Consider the following 21226-nt stretch of genomic DNA (forward strand, 5'->3'; position numbering starts at 1 on the left):
GCGATTTTCTGTTTTCCCTTACTCTGTTGGCTGTTGCAAGGGCTGAAGCAAATCCGTTTCCGCAGACTTGTCTTCTCTATAGCAGATCAGCCTGGTTATTTATTTTCTGTTAATAGTTAATCAAGCATCTGATTTGTTATAATCCTACTACTCAACTATCTTGTTTTCTTACATTAATTCCTCTATTTTCTAGATCTGAAAATAAAATCAGTTCTATATTCTGTTCCATATTTCAGATTTATTCCTTTCTGGTATAGTTTCTATTCTGATTGCTTAGCATAAATTAATGTAGTCCTAGATAGGTAGGAGACCTACTAGGAGCCAGGTGAACAGAAGTTCTGAAACTGCTAGCCGATTGGGGCAGATTGGGGTATTTTAGGTCAATTCTAGGGTTAGGTTTATGAATATGGAGATGGGTCTTATATGGTATTAATAGGCAGGTTTAGGGGAAGCTAACTATGTGAATTTGAATGATGTTTAACTGAAAATTTAAAATTAAAAAATTTAGGGTTAGAATTTCGGGTTTTGGGAAAGAATAAAATAGGTGGAATTAGGGTTTGGGATGGGAATTCCGGCAGGGGGTTTTGGTCAAGTGTTAATGGTAGGGAGAGAGAGATTCGGTTGTAGTTTGATGAGGTTTGGGTGGCTGGTTAGGGCAGGATGGAAAGTTTAGGATTTTGGGGTTTTACAGAGATGAGGGAAACTAGAGTTTAGCTTTTGGGATGGGGCAGAGGCTAAGGTCGAGTGTAGGGAATGTTGTAAAGGGGCTGTGGTTGAATTATGGATGAGTTTTGATGGTTGGTTAAGGCTGTAGTTAAACTAGGGTTTAGGGAATTCAAATAAATAGAAAGGAGGATGTAGAGTAGGGTGTAGAGGATTAAGAAATAAAAGGGGAATGCTGAAATGCAAGGAGTCATAGGAGATCCACCTATCTTTCCACCTTGATATGACTCACAAAGTTGTCTTGATATGACTCCCAAGACTCACTCTCAAAAGAGATAACCAGCAGCAACAATGGCAGCAGCAAAGAGATCGAAATTTTCAAAGTCTAAATTGTTGGGGAGCCTCCCACGTTTTCATTAATAAATAATATGGCCTAAGGCCCTATTACAAATCTAAAACCTCTCCCTCTAAAAATCGTGGAGGGGGGGACAAAACATAGCTTTAAAACAATTACTTAAAAGATGCTCTAAGAGCCAATAGAATTAAAACAAAACTAGCCAATAGAAAAGAGTCACTTAAATTGGACCATTGGTCGGTTCAATTTAAGAGCTAAAAAAAAACTAAGTATAGAATGAACTAAAGCTAAAATAAACTAAGTATAAAACTAAAATAAGGCTCCAACTATAGCCCTATGGTTAGGGTAGCTTGCGGTTGCTTGGATCTGCATCATAAATATATTTCTATTAAGCTTTTTTTTTTTTGGAGCCATCGTATATAATTTTATTCTCTGGGCCTGTGAGCAATTAAGATATTTTGTAACAGATGATTATTGATTATTGGATATTAGTCTTCAACCTGAGATTACAAATGACATCTTTGGAAACCACATTTGTATAACTAGTACTGCCAATCTCAATTGTGCATTAATCGGTCATTGCTCCTCATCGTTGTTTGGAAAATGCTATTGTGGAGCCAATCATCATCTTCAGAGATCTTCTGTGTAGCTAAAAGAGGATGAGGAATGTAGCAAGGTTGTCTTTCTCCATGGCTATCCTAGACACCTTCATCTTCACTAACCACATGCTATGCTCTTAGATAGACCTACTCATTCTTCCGTTTCTCTTCTGTAGTATTAACTGTGAGGGTGTTCTTAACAACAAATGCCACCAAACGGTTAGGACATTGAGCAAAAAGTGATTATAACCTTTAGCACAAAAGCATTGTATTTCAGCCTTCGTCTTTGAAGTGACCCTTCAGTGCCTAGCATTTGGGGAGGAATCTTGTTGATTTGGCTTCGAATATGCCAAAGATAACTGTATCCTGATAGGTGCACACCTTTGGATATATTTTGTAAAATCTGTCCATTAGTTTGCTCCTTAATTGATCAACCAATGTGAGAATGAGTTTGCTCCTCAAGTTTGCAATCCAATTGTTAAAGGACGGACTCATATTATTTGTAATAGGATCACTTCTTGCTCTCTTATCAAAAGTAAGCCTAGCTCACGTGCTTGGGTGGTTTTTCATAAACTATAGGTAGGTATCATTATCAAGTTCCTTGATTGCATGCATTTCCTTTTCAAACACAGGAGGAGTATAGGATCTTAAGGCTGACTAGAAAGGATTCTTTAATAACAAACGACGATATTTTTTTTGAAATTTTGGTATAAATGCCTACTGCAACACCTTTGTTGTGCATGTGGGAAGGTTGCAGTATGACATCAAATAGTCCCTACAACATATAAATACACCACTTAAAGTCAATCATCTAAGAGTATTAATTTGACAAAAAAATGATTAAATCATTAATATTAACTTATATATTTACATTCTGTCTATCTGTCATAAAAGTTAAATCATCTATAGCATTGTAGAGAGTCTCTGATAAATTCTCTAAAAAAAACAACTAGCTATATTTACATTCAACCTTTACTATTTCATATGCAACTCATTGTTCCCATCAACAGAAATTGCTGACTATAGAACCCCACCAAATCTGCCCTTGAGGTGACAGACATAAAGTCCTATAAATGGTCTACATCACCTCAGAAACCCTTCCTTGCATGCTTAGCAACAAACAAAAAGTCTCTTAAACTGTGGATTTTCGGACATGTCTTGCCTCTCCTCGAATCGGAGGATGAACATGCTCTCAAGATTCTTCTCTAAAAGCATATGACCAAATTGTGGTAACCATGCATAAGACTTTGCATGGTTACCTTCATTGATTGCTTGGTCAATCTTTTTTGCCCTCCATAGCTTCATGTATGAAATTTCAAGATTGTATTGCCTATTTAAATAATCCATCAAAGGTTTCACTTTCATTTCCGGGTCAAACTTAAGCAGAGTTATAATTTTCTCCAAGAGCACCGAAGACTTTTACACAAAGCAAACAATCTATGTTTCTCATTCTTCCTTTTCATAACCTCAATACCCTTTTGTATTGCATACTCTTTGAGGGCATTCTTAAATGCATACACATCACTATAGACATAACCAAACAACAAACTTTATCTTTCACCAATACCTTGTTGAGACCCATGAACTCTTCGGAGTCATAGTCCATAATTCACATGGTGTCTCAATCATGGTCCCATCACTATCTATTCACATCCCTCTCACTTGGAACATCAATGTCATTATCTTGCCTTTTATTTTCTTCACTTTCCTCATCACTACCCTTATTAGGGAGATGTTTCCAATCTAAGTCATCACTTGATGAGTTAGCTGAATGCAAAGAATTATCTAACCTGGTAGCACTCCTGGTAAGACTCCTGGTAGCACTCTTAGTAGCTTTCCTACAAATGCCAGCAGTATTTCTTAATCGACTAGTTGTTGCAATGCTTGTACTAGTAGGTCTTCCACTTGGTTCAGTACTACTCTTGGTCCTTGATTCAAGATCATAAACACATACAATTTGATGTCATCCATATCATGACAACCAAACAAATCATAGCGACTGTTATCATCTGTCACTTTCACATCACATTGACTCGGGGGTACACTTTTGACATTGAATACGACATTATGTCCTACAGAGACATGTTCAGTGACAAAATTATAGATGTCAAAGACTATGTCCAAGTGTCCATATCTATATGGCCAAACCATTTTCTTTTCATTCTCTCATTCCAGTGGAATTCAATAAGATACTCCACAATCATTGCTAGATAATTCAGAAAAACCCATAATATATTAATTGAAAATATTCACCTTCGCAATTCCATCACCTTACTGCAGTCTCCCGATGGGACTCCCCTCTCCTCGGTCTATGATATCAAGTCGGCAACCATTTCCTTCTTCTCTACCCTATTAAACCCCCCCCCCCTTTTCCCCCTCCCCCCTTCCTCCAAGCCTTATTGACAAGCTTGTTCCCCCTCTCTTATCTGATTCTCTTCTTGCCATCCCCTCTAATGAGGAGATCTCCAAGGCAATTCTCTCCCACAAATCCAATAAAGCCCCTGGTCTTGACGGTTTCAGCATGGGTTTTTTTCTCAGCTGTTGGGATACGATTAAAAGTGATGTATTCAAAGCCATTCGCAGCTTCTTCTTCAAGCCCAGCCAGCTTGCTCAGGTCAATCAGACTATCATTTGCCTCATCCTTAAAAAAGATGGAGCTACCTCCCTGTCTATTTTTAGACTTATCTCCCTTTGCAATCTTCTTTACAAGTTCATTGCCAAGATCCTTGCCAATATAATTAAGGCTGTTATCCCTCTCTCGTCAGCCCTAATCAATCTGCCTTTATTTCTAAAAGAAGTATTGCGGACAACATTATCCTTTGCTCGGAAATTGTGCGAGGGTTGGAATGCCTTTTCTGTGCTTTCCTCTAGAAAGAGAATGATTCTTCCAAATTCCTCCGCCTTACTTGCTGGAAGTCCATCTGCCTCCCCAAATCTGAAGGAGGTCTTGCTATTCGTTGCATTCGCGACTCCAATATCGCTGGCATCCTTAAGCTCATTTGGAAAATCTCCTCCTGTCAGGATTCCATCTGGAACAATTGGGTCTATTCCCATCTTCTCAAGAAGGATTCCATTTGGACTGCCCCTGTTCCTTTTGACTCCTCATGGATTTGGCGTAAGATACTTCTTCTCCGTCCTCTCGCCCTCTGTGCTATCTCATCCTTCATTGTTGATGCCTCCTCTACTTCCCTTTGGCTTGATCCTTGGTTGGCATCCGCTTGGGGTTCTTTTCAATGTCTTTGGGCCCAGAATGATTTATTCTTCTGGCCTTCCCAAAGATACCCCTCTCTCTTCCCTCATTTCCCTTGGCTCTTGGACCCTGTACCCCTTCCTTAATCCCTCTATTCTCTCCCACATATGGCCGTCCCTTCCCCCTTCACCCCTCCCCCCCTCATGCGGATAAGGTTCTCTAGCCCCCTTCCCCCACTGGCATTTTTATCCATCTCTACTTGGAATTTGTTCGAGCCCCTTGCCTCACCGTCCTCTGGCACAAATTAATCTGGTTCAAAGGTCATATCCCCCACCACAGCTTCACAGCCTGGAGAACTCTTAGACTTTGCCTTCCTACCCAAGCCTGCCTTCTCCATCGCAACATCCTGGTCTGCCCTTCTTGCGCCCTTTGTTGGGATGGCCTTGAAGACATACCCCACCTTTTCTTTGCTTGCCCTTTTACCTCCCCCATCTGGAAAAAAGCCCTCTCCACGATCTGGCCTCGCTGTAGGAGGCCACTGGCCTTTGATCGAGAATGGCTCTGGTTGGACATGACCTTTTCCGGGACATCTATTTGTGACACTATTGGAAAGCTGGTTTTTGGCGCTGCTATTTATCATATTTGGATAGAGCGGAACCTTAAGAGATGGACTTCCAACTTTCGATCTTTTGATATGATTTGAAAAGCCATCTCCTTTAATGTCTTTTCCAAGCTCAGTATTACTCGCTACAGTCACCTTTTGGATTCTCCAAGGAACAAGCATATTGTTGTCTCCTGGGGTCTTGATTTGTCTCTTTTACAGTCTACCACCTCTGCATAGGTTGGGTTGTTGGTTCTTGTTCCCCCCTCCCTCTTTCCCCTTTCTCTTGTATATTCCCCCCCTTGGGGTTGGTAATATATTTATTCACCAAAAAAAAAAAAAATATTCAGCACCTTTCAAAATCATCACATTACATATAATATAGTTCAATGAGATACTAAACAAGGATTCAAAAGCATACTCATCATTTTCATACATATAATACAATTCATAAATACATATAATACTGAAATTTGTAAATCCATCCATCCATTCACATGCCATATTCAAGCCTTGAGAACAACAATTATTTACATAGAAATATATTTGTATTAAATCTGTGACTGATTCAGTCGATTAGTGATGTTGGAACATCAAGCATGATATCCATGCCGTGGTGAGTCTGTTGACCTCATAAACAAGGAGGTGTTCTGCTTTCTATGTAAATCCAGTGCCAGCAATTCCCATGTGAAGAGGAAGAAGAAGGGGAAGGACAGAGCTTAATCCATATATGGGTGAGCCATGAGATTGCATGGGATCAGCTTGAAATTGATCCATCCAAGAGGGAAGGAAAACTTACCTTCACGATGCAAATGGACCCAAGAATCACTTAAGCTTCTATTGGATTTGCGAGATTTTGGCTATTAATGCCGGATTGGAGTGTGGTTGTTATACACTGGTCGCCGGAGGTAAGGGGAGGTCGCATGTGCTAGCAGAGTTGGGGCACCACTGATTTCTGTTGCGGGGTGGTGGGCGGCGGTAATGCTTGCGGTGGAGGGTTTCAAATAGGAGAGAGAGGTTTCAACTAGGATTTGTGGGAAAGGTTGGGGGTTAATTAATGGCCGGCGGTATGATCACAAGGGTTGACGGCTTGTTCCATTCAAGGGGTCCTTCGTCTTCTCCGGCGATTGCAAATCGCCACAGCGGCTGCAGCAGACTAGAGGGCAGAGGGCTTCTCAAGGATGAAAAGAATTAGGCATTTACTATGGCCAAAGTGTAAATGGGTCACTTCACTACCCTAAAAGGGTAGTTTAGGCATTTATAAAATTTGTAACCCATGACATCATCACTAAACAGTGACTGACTATCGGACAGGGCCTACTTGTAGGAAATTGTAAAATGCAGGGGGTGTTCAAGTAAGATTTTGAAAAGTTGGGGGTATTAAACAATCATAGTATATGGGGTGTACAAGTAATTTTCTCAAAATTGTTTTAGAAAATTTATCCATGTCGCCATTAAGCTATGCATTTCTACTAGAGCCGATTGCAAGTGCAATGAAAGAAGCATAGCCTGTTGGCAACTTGGCATGGCCGAAAAGTATCAGTGGAAGCCACTAAAAGATAATTAGGTATTTAGTGGTGACAGCTATGCAGAGAGCAAGGATCACTAATGATCACAGCATGCCATATCTGCCTTTGGTGGGTTCATCTTCTGATAGTTCTGCACGTCAAAAGAAAAACTCAAAAGACTATTTATGAACATAAATGCTAATGAATGGATGCATATTCCAAACAGTAGTCACGAATGCAAGTTATACATCTTAGAAATGTTTTTTGACTTGGCCATATATATATATAGCAGGGGCCAAACTATAGGTGAAGTTCCATTTAGGAGATTTTGTTTTTCTGGAAACAAAAATGTGATATATTTGTTAATTTTTGTAAGGGCTCAGCACAAACAGGTGAAGCTTGTAATGGAGATAAAATTAAGAGGTGGATGCTGCCGCCATATTTTGAGAAAGAGAGAAATAAATACCAATTGGGCAAACCAGATAAGCTTTCACCAGACTACCAGAGTTCACTGATCATAAAAGAATGAGTGTTCTGAGAAGCATGATCTTAGAGCCCTGATGTCTAGCAAGATGTGGAAACAAGGCCAACCAGTTCAAGATTTCCTATCAAATGTATAGGAGATTAGAATTTTGAGGGGAGGGGGAGGAATTCAGCATGAATGAATGATTAGAAAAGGTACAGTAATATATTAATTTGGGAGATTAGAATTGGGGGTGGGGTTTGGGATTCAGCATGAGTGAATGATTAGAAAAGGTACAGTAATATATTAATTTCGATGGTTAATAAACTTTAAAACTTAAAATAAGGTTTGAGAATGTTCTAAAGGGTTTTTTATTTTATAATCTCCAAGGTGGGTTCAACTAAGTTGTAGGAACTGATCATTTCAACGTGTGACATGTAGCACATTACAAGTGCCCTGGACCTGTGTGTGCATAGATCTTATACCAAGACCTGAGACTTTCCACTACAGGAGTTACATAGAAGTTTGCATTTGTGGATGCATGCATTAGGTTCTTGTTTTCACTCGTCCAGTATTGTGCTCTAAGGCGTCCAATTGCCCGATGTTGCATTGTGTTTTTCTCCTTGCCCTTTTTTTTTCTTCTTTTGTTGCATGCTACCTGCTAATTGTTAATATATTATATTGATTGGCACCCATTATATAATTGTCCAATGATTGATTGGTCTCTAAAAGCATGGTTTTCCTTTCGCAGGTGAAGCGACTTCTGGATGAAGGCATGGATGTTAATGTGGCTGCATGTGGCCCGAAATCACAGGGGGTTACCCCTCTCCACCTTGCCGCTCACGGTGGCCACCTCAAAGTGATGGATGAGTTGCTTGAACGCGGAGCAAACATTGATGCAAGAACGAAGGGTGCATGTGGTTGTAAGTATCACAGATATGGTAGTTCTAGCTCCTAATAGGCTTTATTGTTCTGGTCTTTTATTCAGTGGTTGTCTTGTGATTTAAAACACATCTTCAGTAACTAAAAATATCAACGAGATGCACAAGTGGTTCTACGTATGCTGGCAAAGGACCATTTGATCTGATATTGTAGATTTTACTAATCTTCATGTTATTTGGACGGTTTAACAGTATTTTTGATTGTCTTACATATGCATTGGACTCGTATCATCATCCAGCTCCCTGCTGTGGGCACAGTTGAACTTCAATGGTGTATGCTTTGTTGGAAGGTTGACTAAATTACCTACCTATCATGGTTGCTGGTGTCAGAATGGTCCGTACATGGATGACATACCTATATAAACCCATATGGCCAAACCTGTCCAAAGGACCAAAAGTGGTCCCTATGTTGTGGGGTATACACTCGTCCACAAATTTTTTTTCCCCGACTTGTCCTACCTTACCCAGGTGTAAATTTCCAAAACAGCTTTAGGGTGCATAATAAAAAGATTCTCTCTTATTTGTTCCGATAAAGATTGGTGTTTCGATCGATCGTTTATATTAGTCTTGCTTCCCCAGTATTTTACTTATTTCAATGACTAAAGTGCCCCATTTGAAGTTGATCTTTCCTTTGTTTTCCAAAAGTATTTCCAAAGCCATTCTTTAGTTATTTTGGATTCCAAGGAAAGATTCTTCCCTCCAAATTCATTTTGGTTTATAGCAGGAATGCTGTATTTTATTTATTTCCATGACCAAAGTGCCCGTTTGAAAATGATCTTTCCTTTCGGGTTAACCAAAAGTAAAGTATTTCGGAAGCCATTCTATAGTTCTTTGCTATTATTCTTAATGTTGCTTTCTTATTAATTATATACTATGCTATCGTGTTTCTGTGAAAACCAGGGACGCCTCTGCACAATGCTGCTAAGGAGCGAAAGAGGGAGGCAATCAGATTTTTAGTCGAGAATGGAGCATTTCTGCCACCAGACATCAATGACAACAGGTTTAATCCCCCTGCCCATTACTGCCCTGGTCTCGAATGGGCATATGAGGAGCTGAAACGGCTTCAAGAAGGAAATCTCTCATCTACTGGCGAGATTACGGACAGCTCTGAAAGCTAAACTTCTAAAGTATCCATCCAATGCCCACCAAAACAAAAAGATCCATCACACTTTCCTTCCATCCATTTCAACTGTATATCTCAAACTTCTTCCTTTTGGGCTCTGTACTTTATAATTTGTAATTTGTTGGGTCTCTTTGGGTCTTTGTACAGTATACTATTATTTCTGTTATAGCTCAACTCATCTTGGCTACTCAAAACTTATGTTTTATTAATAGCTAAGAAAGACTCTGTATTAGTATTATCTGAGTTACTACTTTCTATGTTCACGCCACCATTGTTGTCTTTCACACGGCCATTAGCCCTCCACCCCCTCACAGCCACAAAAGAGACTCATCATCTTTCCCTTTGGGTCAATCCAAAACCTACACAATCCAATCACTGTACCTGCTTTTAAAGCGTGAAAAGATTATTAATATTTGCCCAAAATGGGTTGGATTATTAAAGCCTTTTTGGAACTTTCTCTTCTCATGGGGAGACATACCATCACACGACACGAGTTCTCTCACCTTTTTTTTCGCTTTGAATAATTCAACTAAGTGCTTCTAGACATAATAAATTTTGAAAAAGTCACCGAAAAGAGCACTTTTGTCCTTAGCTATCACTCCAATATACAAATAATAATATAATCACAATTCCATAACTAAATTAGAAACATGCATCTTTCCTTTTTTCATTCAAAGCAACGACTGAAGTAATCAATCTGCATGTCTCTGATTAAAATAATGGCGACCCCCCCCCCCCCCCCACAAACCCCCAACCTCCCAAAAAAAAAAAAAAAAAAAATTCCTTCTCAGCAGCATCCCGGCTCTAGCTCCGGCAAAGTTGTCCTTGGCAAAATATGGACGGAGAGTGCATGCAACAATGGCGGAGTTTCTATAGTCAATATTCTCGGCGGTGTGATTAACATGTCCACTACTATGATACCAACGCCACCTGCATGAACGGCACAGATCTTCCCACTGGCAGCTGCAATTTGTGCCGCTCCTTTGAGATGGGTAGATTGGATTACCTCCTCCCAGCAATCTCTTTCAGGGTTATACTTCCTCAACATCCCTCTATCTTCATCAACAACATATATCACTTCCTCTTCCATAGCCGTCGCCGGGCCATTCCATCCTATAAGCATTCCTTCCGGCATCCCTTCCCACTGGTCATTCTCGACATCATAAATAGCCCCTTCTTTAGGAGCATTACCCTTGAGATTCACCATACAAAGTTTACCTCTCCACCCAACTGCTTCTACTGCATCCCTACTGAACCTTCCATCTTTGAATGCCGCTACCTTCTCCCAAACCCACTCTTCGTTTCTCAAATCGCATCGCTGGGCAGACCTTGCCACGTCCGGACTATAATGAGATCCAACACCACTGACCATATAAAGTTTTCCGTTGGTGGCTCCAGCGGCGCACCACCGGCGTGGGGTGGAGAATGGTGGGCCGATTCGCCATTGGTTTGAGTTTGGGTGGAAGATGTGAGGGTGGGAGAGGGCTGGGAGGAGGTTGGGGTTGGTGCCAGCTAAGAGGACTACATGGTTGGAAACGGATACCGATTGGATGGGGAGGTTGCGTGATAGGAAAGATGGGTGACGGAGGAGGAGGGGACCGTGGTTGGAGTCTGATGGAGGAGGAGGAAGCCGATTCCATTTGGAGGAGATGGGATCAAATGATAAGAATTCGATTGGATTGGGTTGCAACTGATTTGGTTGATGAGATTGGTTCCGAAGGAATGAGGTTGTTGTGGTGGTGGTGGTGGTGGCGGCGGTAGTGGAGGAGGAATAGAAGAGGGTGTAAAGAGAAAGGAAAGGAGGGAAGGAAGGAGAGTAGATGAGGCGGCGCCACGAGTGGCAGACGGAGTAGAGAAGAGAAGGGGGTACAAGTGAGAGGCAGAGCTGTGCGAGGTGATCAGGCAGGCCTGGTAGCAGTGGCTGGTGCTGCTGGACGGGCTGATGCGTTTGTCTATGCCGTTTTGTGGCGGCACCACCGGTGGTGGTGGTGGTTGTAGCGGTGGCGTTGGCCATGGAAATTGGAAAGGTTGTCTGAATGGGGATTCTTTCAACTTCAAAGGCTATGGAAAACCTTTTGGAGGTAGGACCGTAGGAGCTTCTCTCCCTCTTCCTCTTCTCTTTCTTTAATGAGTAAAAAGATCTTATTTGACAATATGTAGAGCTAAACAACCCTCAGATTTATGAAGATTTACAAATGTGACATGGTCAAAGGGTTCAAGAATTTTGACTGCTTTTTTATCTTGTTAATTCCATAAAGACAATCTTACCCTTAACTTTGAAAAGGACCTTATAGAATGTGGCTTAGGGTTGTCTATTAACATGTGGACTATTTTTTTAAGCCTACAAACTTAAATGCTATTTTAAATTAATAATTTTTTTGGTGATCTTTAATTATTGGATATTTAGTTATTTTATCACAACAGAAAATGTAGTTTTATCAAGCTCTATTTAGATTATAGGAATCCAAACACCTCAGAATTATCTTAATTTATAAAAGGCAAAGATTTTTCTGTGGGGAAGTGAACTATCCACATTCAGACACAATGGGATAAAATGATCGCCCCACCCCTATAAGACGGAAATCTCACCCTCATGATGGTTTCACACATCCTCTCATGGACCTCATGCACTCTCTATTAGTGTGTGTGTGTGTGGAAGAAGGGTATTTGATGGAATTTTAATGTGAAATTTAACATTTAACCTAAAGAGTGTAGTACGTAGTACCTGGCCTTTTTCATGAACTGCTCTATTGTCTATTGTACTCTCTACTTCATTGACGGATTTTGTTTATAAAAAAAGGGGAAGATTGTTAAAAAATTGAGGGCATTTTAGTTATTTTAAATTCAAATAGATTAGCAGTTGTGTAAAAGGACCGGCAATTCAAAACCAGTTATAGGTGGCATACCTACCGATCACAGGAATCACTTTGGGGCAAATTTGTAAATTTGATTAGCACTCTCTCATGTGCTCTCTCCTTCAACGGAAGGGAAGAGAGAAAAAGACGTACGTGGGGATACTGACTTGGATGGGAAAAAGGTTTCCTTCATCTTTCGGCATGGACTCATATTGATATTGATATCGATATGGGTATCAGTAGCAGTACCAGTATCAGTATCGGTATTAGTATCAATATCGATATCGATACTGATATTAATATAAATAGGCTCTATCGAATCAAATTGGATCATTTTACCCCTCAAAATATTGATAATTATTTTTTTACTTTTTTTCTCTCTCTTGTTTTTATACCTCCGATCTCGTATCAATTAGGTATCTATATCGATCAAGGTTGATATCAATATGAATCAGGTGTTACGACCAATCTGATATTAATACCTAAAACCATGTGTTTCGGTAGTGATTTCCAAATGATCATATCTTGTACTTTGCCTTGTTGAAGTATGATATATAAATTCTGACCATTGGATGTTTAGGGGATGAATTGGATTGACAAAAATTGATGTTTGGGCCTCTAAAGCATGCACATGTATGCTGGTCAATGGGAGTGTGTGCAGGCATCACTTTGGGTGAGATTTCTACCTTCCTATGAGGGCAATGCAGTACTTTTACGTGTTTCTATGTCTCGGCATTATAGCCACGCTAGCCACGCGATCAGGTAGGATTCTTTTCCCCAAATGTTAAATATCATATCAAAATTCAATATACCCTCTTATATACAAGCATGCACTCCTCTTTATATGCTTGTACTCTACTATGGTCCCAAAATTTTCAAAATTTTTATGGCATTATTTGGTAAACTTTATTTTTACTGGTAAAATGGGAATTTATTGATAATATGTGTTATACTCCTGTGATATGTAGAACATGATACAGAGAAACAAGGATTAGAATTAGGCTAACAATCCTACTCGACATAGACTGAGCCCTCGTAGCAAACTTTAATTAGTATAAAATTTAAAATTTAAGTAGAAGATCTTTGGTCCACTCATGGTTTTAGGAATTGGTATTAGTTCAGTCATATCGGCTGATTGATATCACTCTCAACCTATGACCCATATGGCGATATGGATAGAGATATGACATTTTCTTATGAATAATATTATTTTGATCTAGAATTGATAATGATATCAATACAAATTTAAGGGTGTCAAAATCAAACCAAAATCGTTAATCAAAACCCAATCGAACCATTTAAATAGAAACCTTGGAACCATTTAATAAATGATTTAATTATGATTTTAAATTGAGATAATTTAATTAAACATTTTAAATCACACCAGACCGTGTAAAACTATTTATTAAATGGTTCGATTATGATTTTAAAATTGAGACCGTTAATCATCGATCGAAAATCGAACCATTTAACACCCTTAAATACAATGATGGATACCATAAACTAAATCCATAGATACATTGGCTCATAAAATTTTAATCCCACCGAAACTTCGACATGGCAATTATTAAATGAGCATGGCGTATCAATTGAAAATCAGCGTCGGTTGTACTGATTCCCCACCTCCACTCCCAAAAAATTAAATGAGAAAAGGTTAGAAAAGTTGGGATTTGATGAGAAACTAGTGGCCCTCAAGGCCCAAGTGGCCTTTATCGCTATCTGAACAGCCAAGATTCGAGAGCCGCTTGATTTGTCAGAATCAGAGATATTTCGCAGCTGTTTGTTTGGTTGTTTTAGGGACGAGGGTGAGAGTAGGTGACAGTTTTTGCCGTATTGTCTCGTTTTCTCCTCTTGTTCCTTTCTTGTATTCCCACCTTTTTTCCTCGATAGAATGTACAAATGCCAAGAAATCACCCACCGTCTTAGGGTTTTGTAAACCCTAGGACGGTTCATCCACTATCCTAGGGTTTACAAAACCGTATAGAGTTTTAGTTTTTTCTCCAAAACACCTTGATGTTCTCTCACATTCATTCATCCAACGTCTGTGGTGAATGGAATTCCATAAATCGTGGATGGAGAAAAACTCGTCATGCTAATTACAATCTTTGCCATTAAGGATGTCTAAGTTTTAACTTGAACCAGTCGATTCGACTAAAATCAAGCGGTTCAATCCAAATGAAAAATCATTATTGATTTGGTTTTGGGTTGGATTTTATAGAATCAATAGAAATTGAAATCAAATTGGGCCAATTGTACGCATTGATTAAAATTTAAATAAATAAAAAAAGTTGTACTGATCCCAATAAAAAGCCAAGACTAGACAATAGTAACGTGATAAGAATTCGAAAACCCCTAGAACCCATAAATTCTCATTAATTTCTTATGTATACATGTAAAATTGAAATTGAACAGAGCCAAACCATATTCTATAGTAGCCTAATAACAAATTGATAATAAAAAGAGAATAAGATCCCTGCTAGGTGGTGTTTCCGACGCCTCTCACTAAACACCATGCAATGACACTTGATCGTGTTCCTCCATTGGTCTAGACGTTTGTGTAGAGATCTAGCAACTAAGTAGCAATCTACTGCCCAAATAAAAATATATTAAGGTTTAAGACACCAAATTGAAAACAAAACTTTCTTAATGGTTTGGTGTCGACATGACCTAATAATAAACCAGAACCAATTCAATTTGATCAAAATCAAACTGAATCAATCAATTGACACCCTTACTTAGTTACTTGCCATGTCGCAAAGGTGAATCCACTAGGATTTACACCACAGACACCTATTTCACTCATCAACTTCCAATTAAAAACAACTATAAATAGTGGTCAAGCGAACATCAATTTCCAAAGTCCTATAGAATAGGGGAAGGTTTATAACACTAACAATGTGTGAAGCCATTTTTATCCCAATTATCTCCTTTTGTCATTTGAAAATATTTGGTGGGCTCTTTGGTGAACAAGACCAATCTAAATGCTGAGAAAAACAATTTCTTTAACATATGTGTGCAAATTAATGGAGATCCACAATGATAGCCAAATATGTGTAAAATAATAAAACAGAAACAAATCAATCCACTACAGAAGCACACACCGATTTTAACATGGAAAATACTTTCAAGACGAAAGGAAAAAACCACGGGACCTCGTTCAAGTAAAACTTTCACTATGCAAATAATAATGGGATTACAATATCCCTGTCTAGGTAAACTAGAGGCAACCAAGCATTAAGAGAAATAACCAAATCTCCTACTCTTGGATAACAAAATATCTCACAGATGGATTCAAAAGAACAATAACACTCTCACCTCAATACTAACATTGACAAAATATAAAAAGAACCACACCTTTCCTACTTTCCTGCACCAGAAGAACGATGTCACGCCGTGACCTTATCACACTATGATACAATCTATATCCAAAAAATAGAGCGCCCAAGAAATTTTTTTTTTCTCTTCTCACGGATACAACTTGCGGAACTGGATTTGGCTTCGAAAATAGAGAACGGAAGTGAGAGAGATTGTTTCAGATATAGTACAAGGTCGCCGCCTCATGCCCTTTTATATTCTGAAAAGTGGGATTGAGAGAAAGAGAACCGCCTTGAAGGCGGTTACTGTTTTACTGCCCAAAACCCATGTGGGTGTGGGCACCCTCAATGACGTGAGGAAGAACCCAACTCCAACACTAAATACCTCATGTTTCAATATAATGTTTTGAAAAATTAAACCTATTCAAAGAATAGTAGGTATTAGAAAATATAAGTTTAAAAGAATCATACATGGTGGATTATACAATTGAGATATACCAATAAATTTCATGTATGACTTACTCGAGGAATTCCTCATCTTTCTAGAGATTAGAATAACAAAATTATTTGTTCAAATGACAAAACAAGTTGCTTGTGTAGGAAACTTTTATCTTTGGCGAAAGTATTCGTGCAAGAAAAGCCTACCATCTAGGGTTTTAAATGTTTTGCCTCCCTAACAAAGTTGAAAAACATCCCATCGTTCTCTGATACCCTATGGACACCATCCGAACCCCACTGTTCCCCCGATATCCTATGGACAACATCCAAAGCCCTTGGTTTTCTTGACTGTGGGTAAAGGAAAACTCTCTCTTTTATCTTTTATAAATTAACCAAAATGCTATTCTATGAGAAAGGCACATGTTCGACCATGCAAAGATGGAGCATATTTACAATATTTCCATTTTACCATTTTTCCATTTTGCATGCTAACGATGCAAATCCAAAGCATTAAATGGGGAAGAATGTTCCATGCATGTGTTGATCATTTGTCAATTTCGGAACCCTAACACAATTATATGGTTAACCTTATATTGCATATGCCGTTGTGTTTCTCACAGTCCAAAAATATATAAATATGAGAATTTTTTTGGGGAGAGAGTAAGATATGCCGTCAGCTCTTGGTAAGCTGGTAACATGCATCAATCATAGGGTTGGACATAAGAGGGTAAGGGGGTCTTTTTCCAAAAAAAGAGGAGAGAGGATGACACATGCTAAGCATCCTAGCGACGTGACGAGCCTTTTCCCTTTTCTTATTGATACCCTTTAAGGTATCAAATAATTTCAAGAAACCTTGGGTCGATTGATATTTTAACACTAAGTACAAGGGGAAGACGAGGGTATAAGAGACATTTCAAGTCTAAGTTATATCCACATCATCACTTAATAAACGGTTACTAACGGTGAGTTAGTTTAGCAGGATTTTGAAACTACAAGGGGTCCACTCGTTCACTTTTTGAAACCTTGGGTCGATTTATATTTAACGCTAAGTACAAGGGGTGTATGCTTAATTTTCTCCTTTATATAACTTAATGATAGCAATTGTAGACGTTGAATTTTGGTTCAACCAATCAAAAAAAAAAAAAAGACGCTGATTTTTGGCAGCTTGGAAGTGTGACTCGGCAATGATGATCAAAGCTCGACTGACTCGTGTGGTGACTGAATGACAAGAATTACCAAATTACCCCTACCCCACTTTTTGTAACCAAACTGTCCCAAGTAGAGCCTAAACCCCTAGAATAGCCTTATTTAACCATTTTAAGTCCACAAGTAAAGTTTTGCCCAAATTTGGCACTTTTTATGAAAATGACCGTTTTGCCCCTAGCACTGTTCTCGGTATCCGGATCACCCGATTTAGTCCGAAACACTTTGGATGACCTCATTTGGTCATATTAAGCTTTCACGTAAAGTTTTGGCCAAATCGGGTAGCTTTTGTGAAAATGACCGTTTTGCCCCTATCACGTTTCTCAGTATCTGGACCACCCGATTTAGTCCAAAACACTTTGGATGGCCTCATTTGGTCATATTAAGCTTTCACGTAAAGTTTCGGCCAAATCGGATAACTTTTATAAAATGACCGTTTTGCCCCTAGCATGGTTCTTGGTATCCGAGCCACCCGATGGACCCAAAATTATTCAGCTGACCTGATTTGGTCATGCTGTGCTTACACGTAAAATCTTGTGTAATTCCGGTATCATTTGGACCTTGATTGGTGTGAAAAACCATTTTTGTACTTTTCTCGATATCTGTGCCATTTTGCGGTAAAATCTGATCCCATCATCCGTACGGATGGAAGGTACATGTCAAGAGCTTCGCGTCAATATGTTGCGCGTCAAAATCGGCCATTCGGATCAAAAGATATTGATGTTTGAATGTGGACCCTTTAAAATGGAATATAAAATAAAAAAACAAAAAAAGTTGACTGAATCGAGTCAGACCGGGTTAACCCAACCTGGACCGACCCGTCCTGACCCAACCTGGTTGGCCCTATCGGCAGAGGCTACAAAGCCTAAGGCCCAGGTGTGCACAGCCCATGGCCATGCACCTGGCCGCAGCCTGCAGGCACGCTGTGCGCACAGGTCAAGCCCGCCAGCCCCAACCCCCTTTTTTGTCAACCTGTAGTAAATGCCCAGGGTTCATTCAGTCATTTTGTCGAACGCATTTTTTCCTATAAATAAGCTGTGTTTTGGAAGGTTTAAGGACGGAGAAAAATTAGTAAAAAATTACTTTCACGCAGTCCTTGATCTCTTCTTTCAATTCATGGTTTTTTCATCCATATATTATTCTTCATCATTCACATAAAATTCTGTAAATACCCCTTGTTCACCACTCTTGCCATTTGGAGCAATCACACTTGGAGCAGCTTTTGGAGGTTTCCAACGACTATTTACGGACAAAAAAAGGTTACTCAAGCTGATACCAGGCACTTCCACGCCTCAAGGGTATTTTCCCATATTTTTTACTTATTTTTAGATATTTGTTTTGATTTTCTTTACAACAAAGGTCTTTTTTCAGTCATAAAAATGTTAAAACTAACACAAGAGTGATAAAATCCTGAAATTTTCATGGATGATGTTTACCAATATGTTTGATATTCATTAATTTTATCAAGCTCCAAATCACGATTTTTGTGACATTTTTGCCCCTGTGAAGGATTTTGGATTATGTAAAATCTGAACACGTGGGTGGGTATTTGGACCAAATTATTATGACCATCTTAAGGATAATGTTTTGATTAGTGGGAATGGGCTTTGGTTTGATCCAATTCGGATCTGTGATGGAGATTTTGTATTTTTTTTTGTTTTCCCTTCTTTTTAGTAGTTCAGAAAATATTAAAAATAGTATAAATGTAGAGAAATTCACAAAAAAATTATGGGATACATATTTCATCAAGATTGATTTTATGGGATCATTAATCACTAACATGAATGTTTGATCATTTTCATAGGTGTTCCCTACCATGTTAGGGATGTAGATGTCATTTTTCTAATTATTGTGAAAATCCAAGAAAATCAATAAAAAATATATATTTCTAAGCATTAAATTCTGTATCAAGTTGTTTCATAAATGTTTTCATATGCATACATGCCCACCACAGATCATAACCATGCACAAAAAGTCATTCTTGCCCTCAGGGGCACTTTGGTAATTTACCAAATGCAAGCCCATTGTGCCATCCAGTAGTCTTGCTCGACATGCTTAGTAATTTCAGGATGTTTAATGACATATCAAATGCCTGAAATGACTTAAAAGTTCTTGTTCTTGCATTTTTACCATTTTTCCCCCTTAGGGGTATTTTGGTCATTTTGCGACCAAATCATGTTTAGGGTCCTGGAAAGGTTTCTATAACCTTATTTGCATGTTTTAACTTTCATAAGCATGTTTTAAGCATAATTTTTCTTTTTCATGAGTTTTTCATGCATTTTGCCCTTTAGGGGCATTTTCATAACTTTGATCATTTTGATCCTTAAGCCATTTTGTTTGTCAAACTTATCTATGATATTACCATTGCCCTAGGATCTTAATAATTTTGCACAATTGACCATGTTTTTTGCCATAGAGTTAGGTTTTCTAAATTAGGTAAAATAAATCAACTAGATTAATTAGGGCGCATAATGTACATAATCACCTAACTTAGGGGTAGTAATTAGGATTAAAACATTAATTTTAATTAGTCTAATTAGGTCCATAATTTTCAACAAAGATAATCAAAACACAAAAAAAAATAGTTTAATTAGGTGCATAATACGTATAACACAACAGTATACAATAGTGTTTGGTCTAGGAAGACCGGTCGTCGGCCAGGCGGTTGCTGGGTGCCTAACACCTTCCCAGCCCGTAACTTGACACTTACCCAGAGATCTGGAGTAGATCATCTATTGAGTCATTGGAGTTAATTTAGCACCCTTCTCTGAAGGACGAGCACCATTTGTGGGTCCTAGACCCTGATCTAGATGACGACTTCCTACACCATCAACTACAATCCCCGCGCCGCTCCCACACTCGGGTGCACCACGCCAGAAAAGAGGTCGCGGATCGATCTTCGTCCGTTGCGCCCACAGTGGCAACTCCACTGGGGATCGTCAGACTTCTGATGGACCATACTCTTTGTTGTATACTTGTTGTGTTATACATATTTGTTTGTATATATCATAATTGTACTGATTACATCATGCATCATGTTCGGAGTGAAATCAAACGACGAGGGTACTCCCTGTTGTGTTTCTACCCCTAGGGAGGTGAGACACATCATACTAAGTACTCTGAGATCGGATGATACCCGCTTCCGACATAAGAGTGTTCGAAGTGAAATTAGGCAACGATGATGTTCCTTACGGATATTCTGAGTTCAACTGATGGCCACTTTTTGCACTACACTCATGCACACACTCACAGCATAGAATCACTTTAATCACGTGGTTTAGTCATTGGAACCCATGTGTAGTCATGGGTAATCCACGGCTAAGTCACACCCCTTGATACTGTACTTTATGGATTTAGAATCATTGGCGAGGGTGGTCACTAGTATGCTGTGGGGTACATTCGATACTCAAAAAAGGCACTAGTTTGACCATTCTGAGATCGACTGATCTATTCCCCTGGTATATCAAAGGAACTATGTACCCATGACTCGCTTATACGAGTGATAGGTATATCGGTTCTGTCAAGGGTGGCCTATTCTATCCTATCAGCCTACCCTTTGCATGCATCATGTGGTGGATATAGATCTGAATCATTAGGAATGCCACAAATGTAAAATTGTTTGAGACTTGAGTTAGATCTCCCCATTAACCACTTCTACCCATTTCAGTCTTCACCCACCAACGAACAAACATGGTCCATCTTTAACGTTAAGATTTGAGTGTTGGTAACTACATCAGCGTTGACTTATGCATCCACCACATGGTCGGTACCGTAAGGTGATGCCTACACAATTGATCCAATGTGAAGTACATTTCAACCTAGTAAAGGTACCACGTCTCTATCTCGATGTTAGGGACATACCAAGTTCATCCATTACATGGTTCTCGATCACTATTTCAACGTAGAATTGGAAATAGGGTTTGTTCTTACCTAAGCCACCCTTGTATAGTTCGGTCATTTTGTTTTGTGCATG

The 21226-nt window shown here is 39.1% G+C and overlaps 2 protein-coding genes across 2 annotated transcripts; one reads left to right on the forward strand and one right to left on the reverse strand.

Annotated features, from left to right (window-relative positions):
- Positions 1–4138: 4138 nt before the first annotated feature.
- On the forward strand, positions 4139–9470 carry LOC122644737 (ankyrin-3-like). Its single transcript, XM_043838129.1, has 3 exons — positions 4139–4561; positions 8131–8302; positions 9221–9470. Exons 1-3 carry the CDS (start codon positions 4139–4141, stop codon positions 9436–9438), a joined length of 813 nt encoding a protein of 270 aa, XP_043694064.1. The 3' UTR covers positions 9439–9470.
- Positions 9471–10228: 758 nt separating this feature from the next.
- On the reverse strand, positions 10229–11479 carry LOC122646718 (F-box/kelch-repeat protein SKIP25). Its single transcript, XM_043840317.1, has one exon. It carries the CDS (start codon positions 11455–11457, stop codon positions 10231–10233), a length of 1227 nt encoding a protein of 408 aa, XP_043696252.1. The 5' UTR covers positions 11458–11479; the 3' UTR covers positions 10229–10230.
- Positions 11480–21226: the final 9747 nt, after the last annotated feature.

Source organism: Telopea speciosissima, chromosome 11 (genome assembly GCF_018873765.1).
Source record: "Telopea speciosissima isolate NSW1024214 ecotype Mountain lineage chromosome 11, Tspe_v1, whole genome shotgun sequence".
In the NCBI taxonomy this organism is placed as follows: domain Eukaryota; kingdom Viridiplantae; phylum Streptophyta; class Magnoliopsida; order Proteales; family Proteaceae; genus Telopea; species Telopea speciosissima.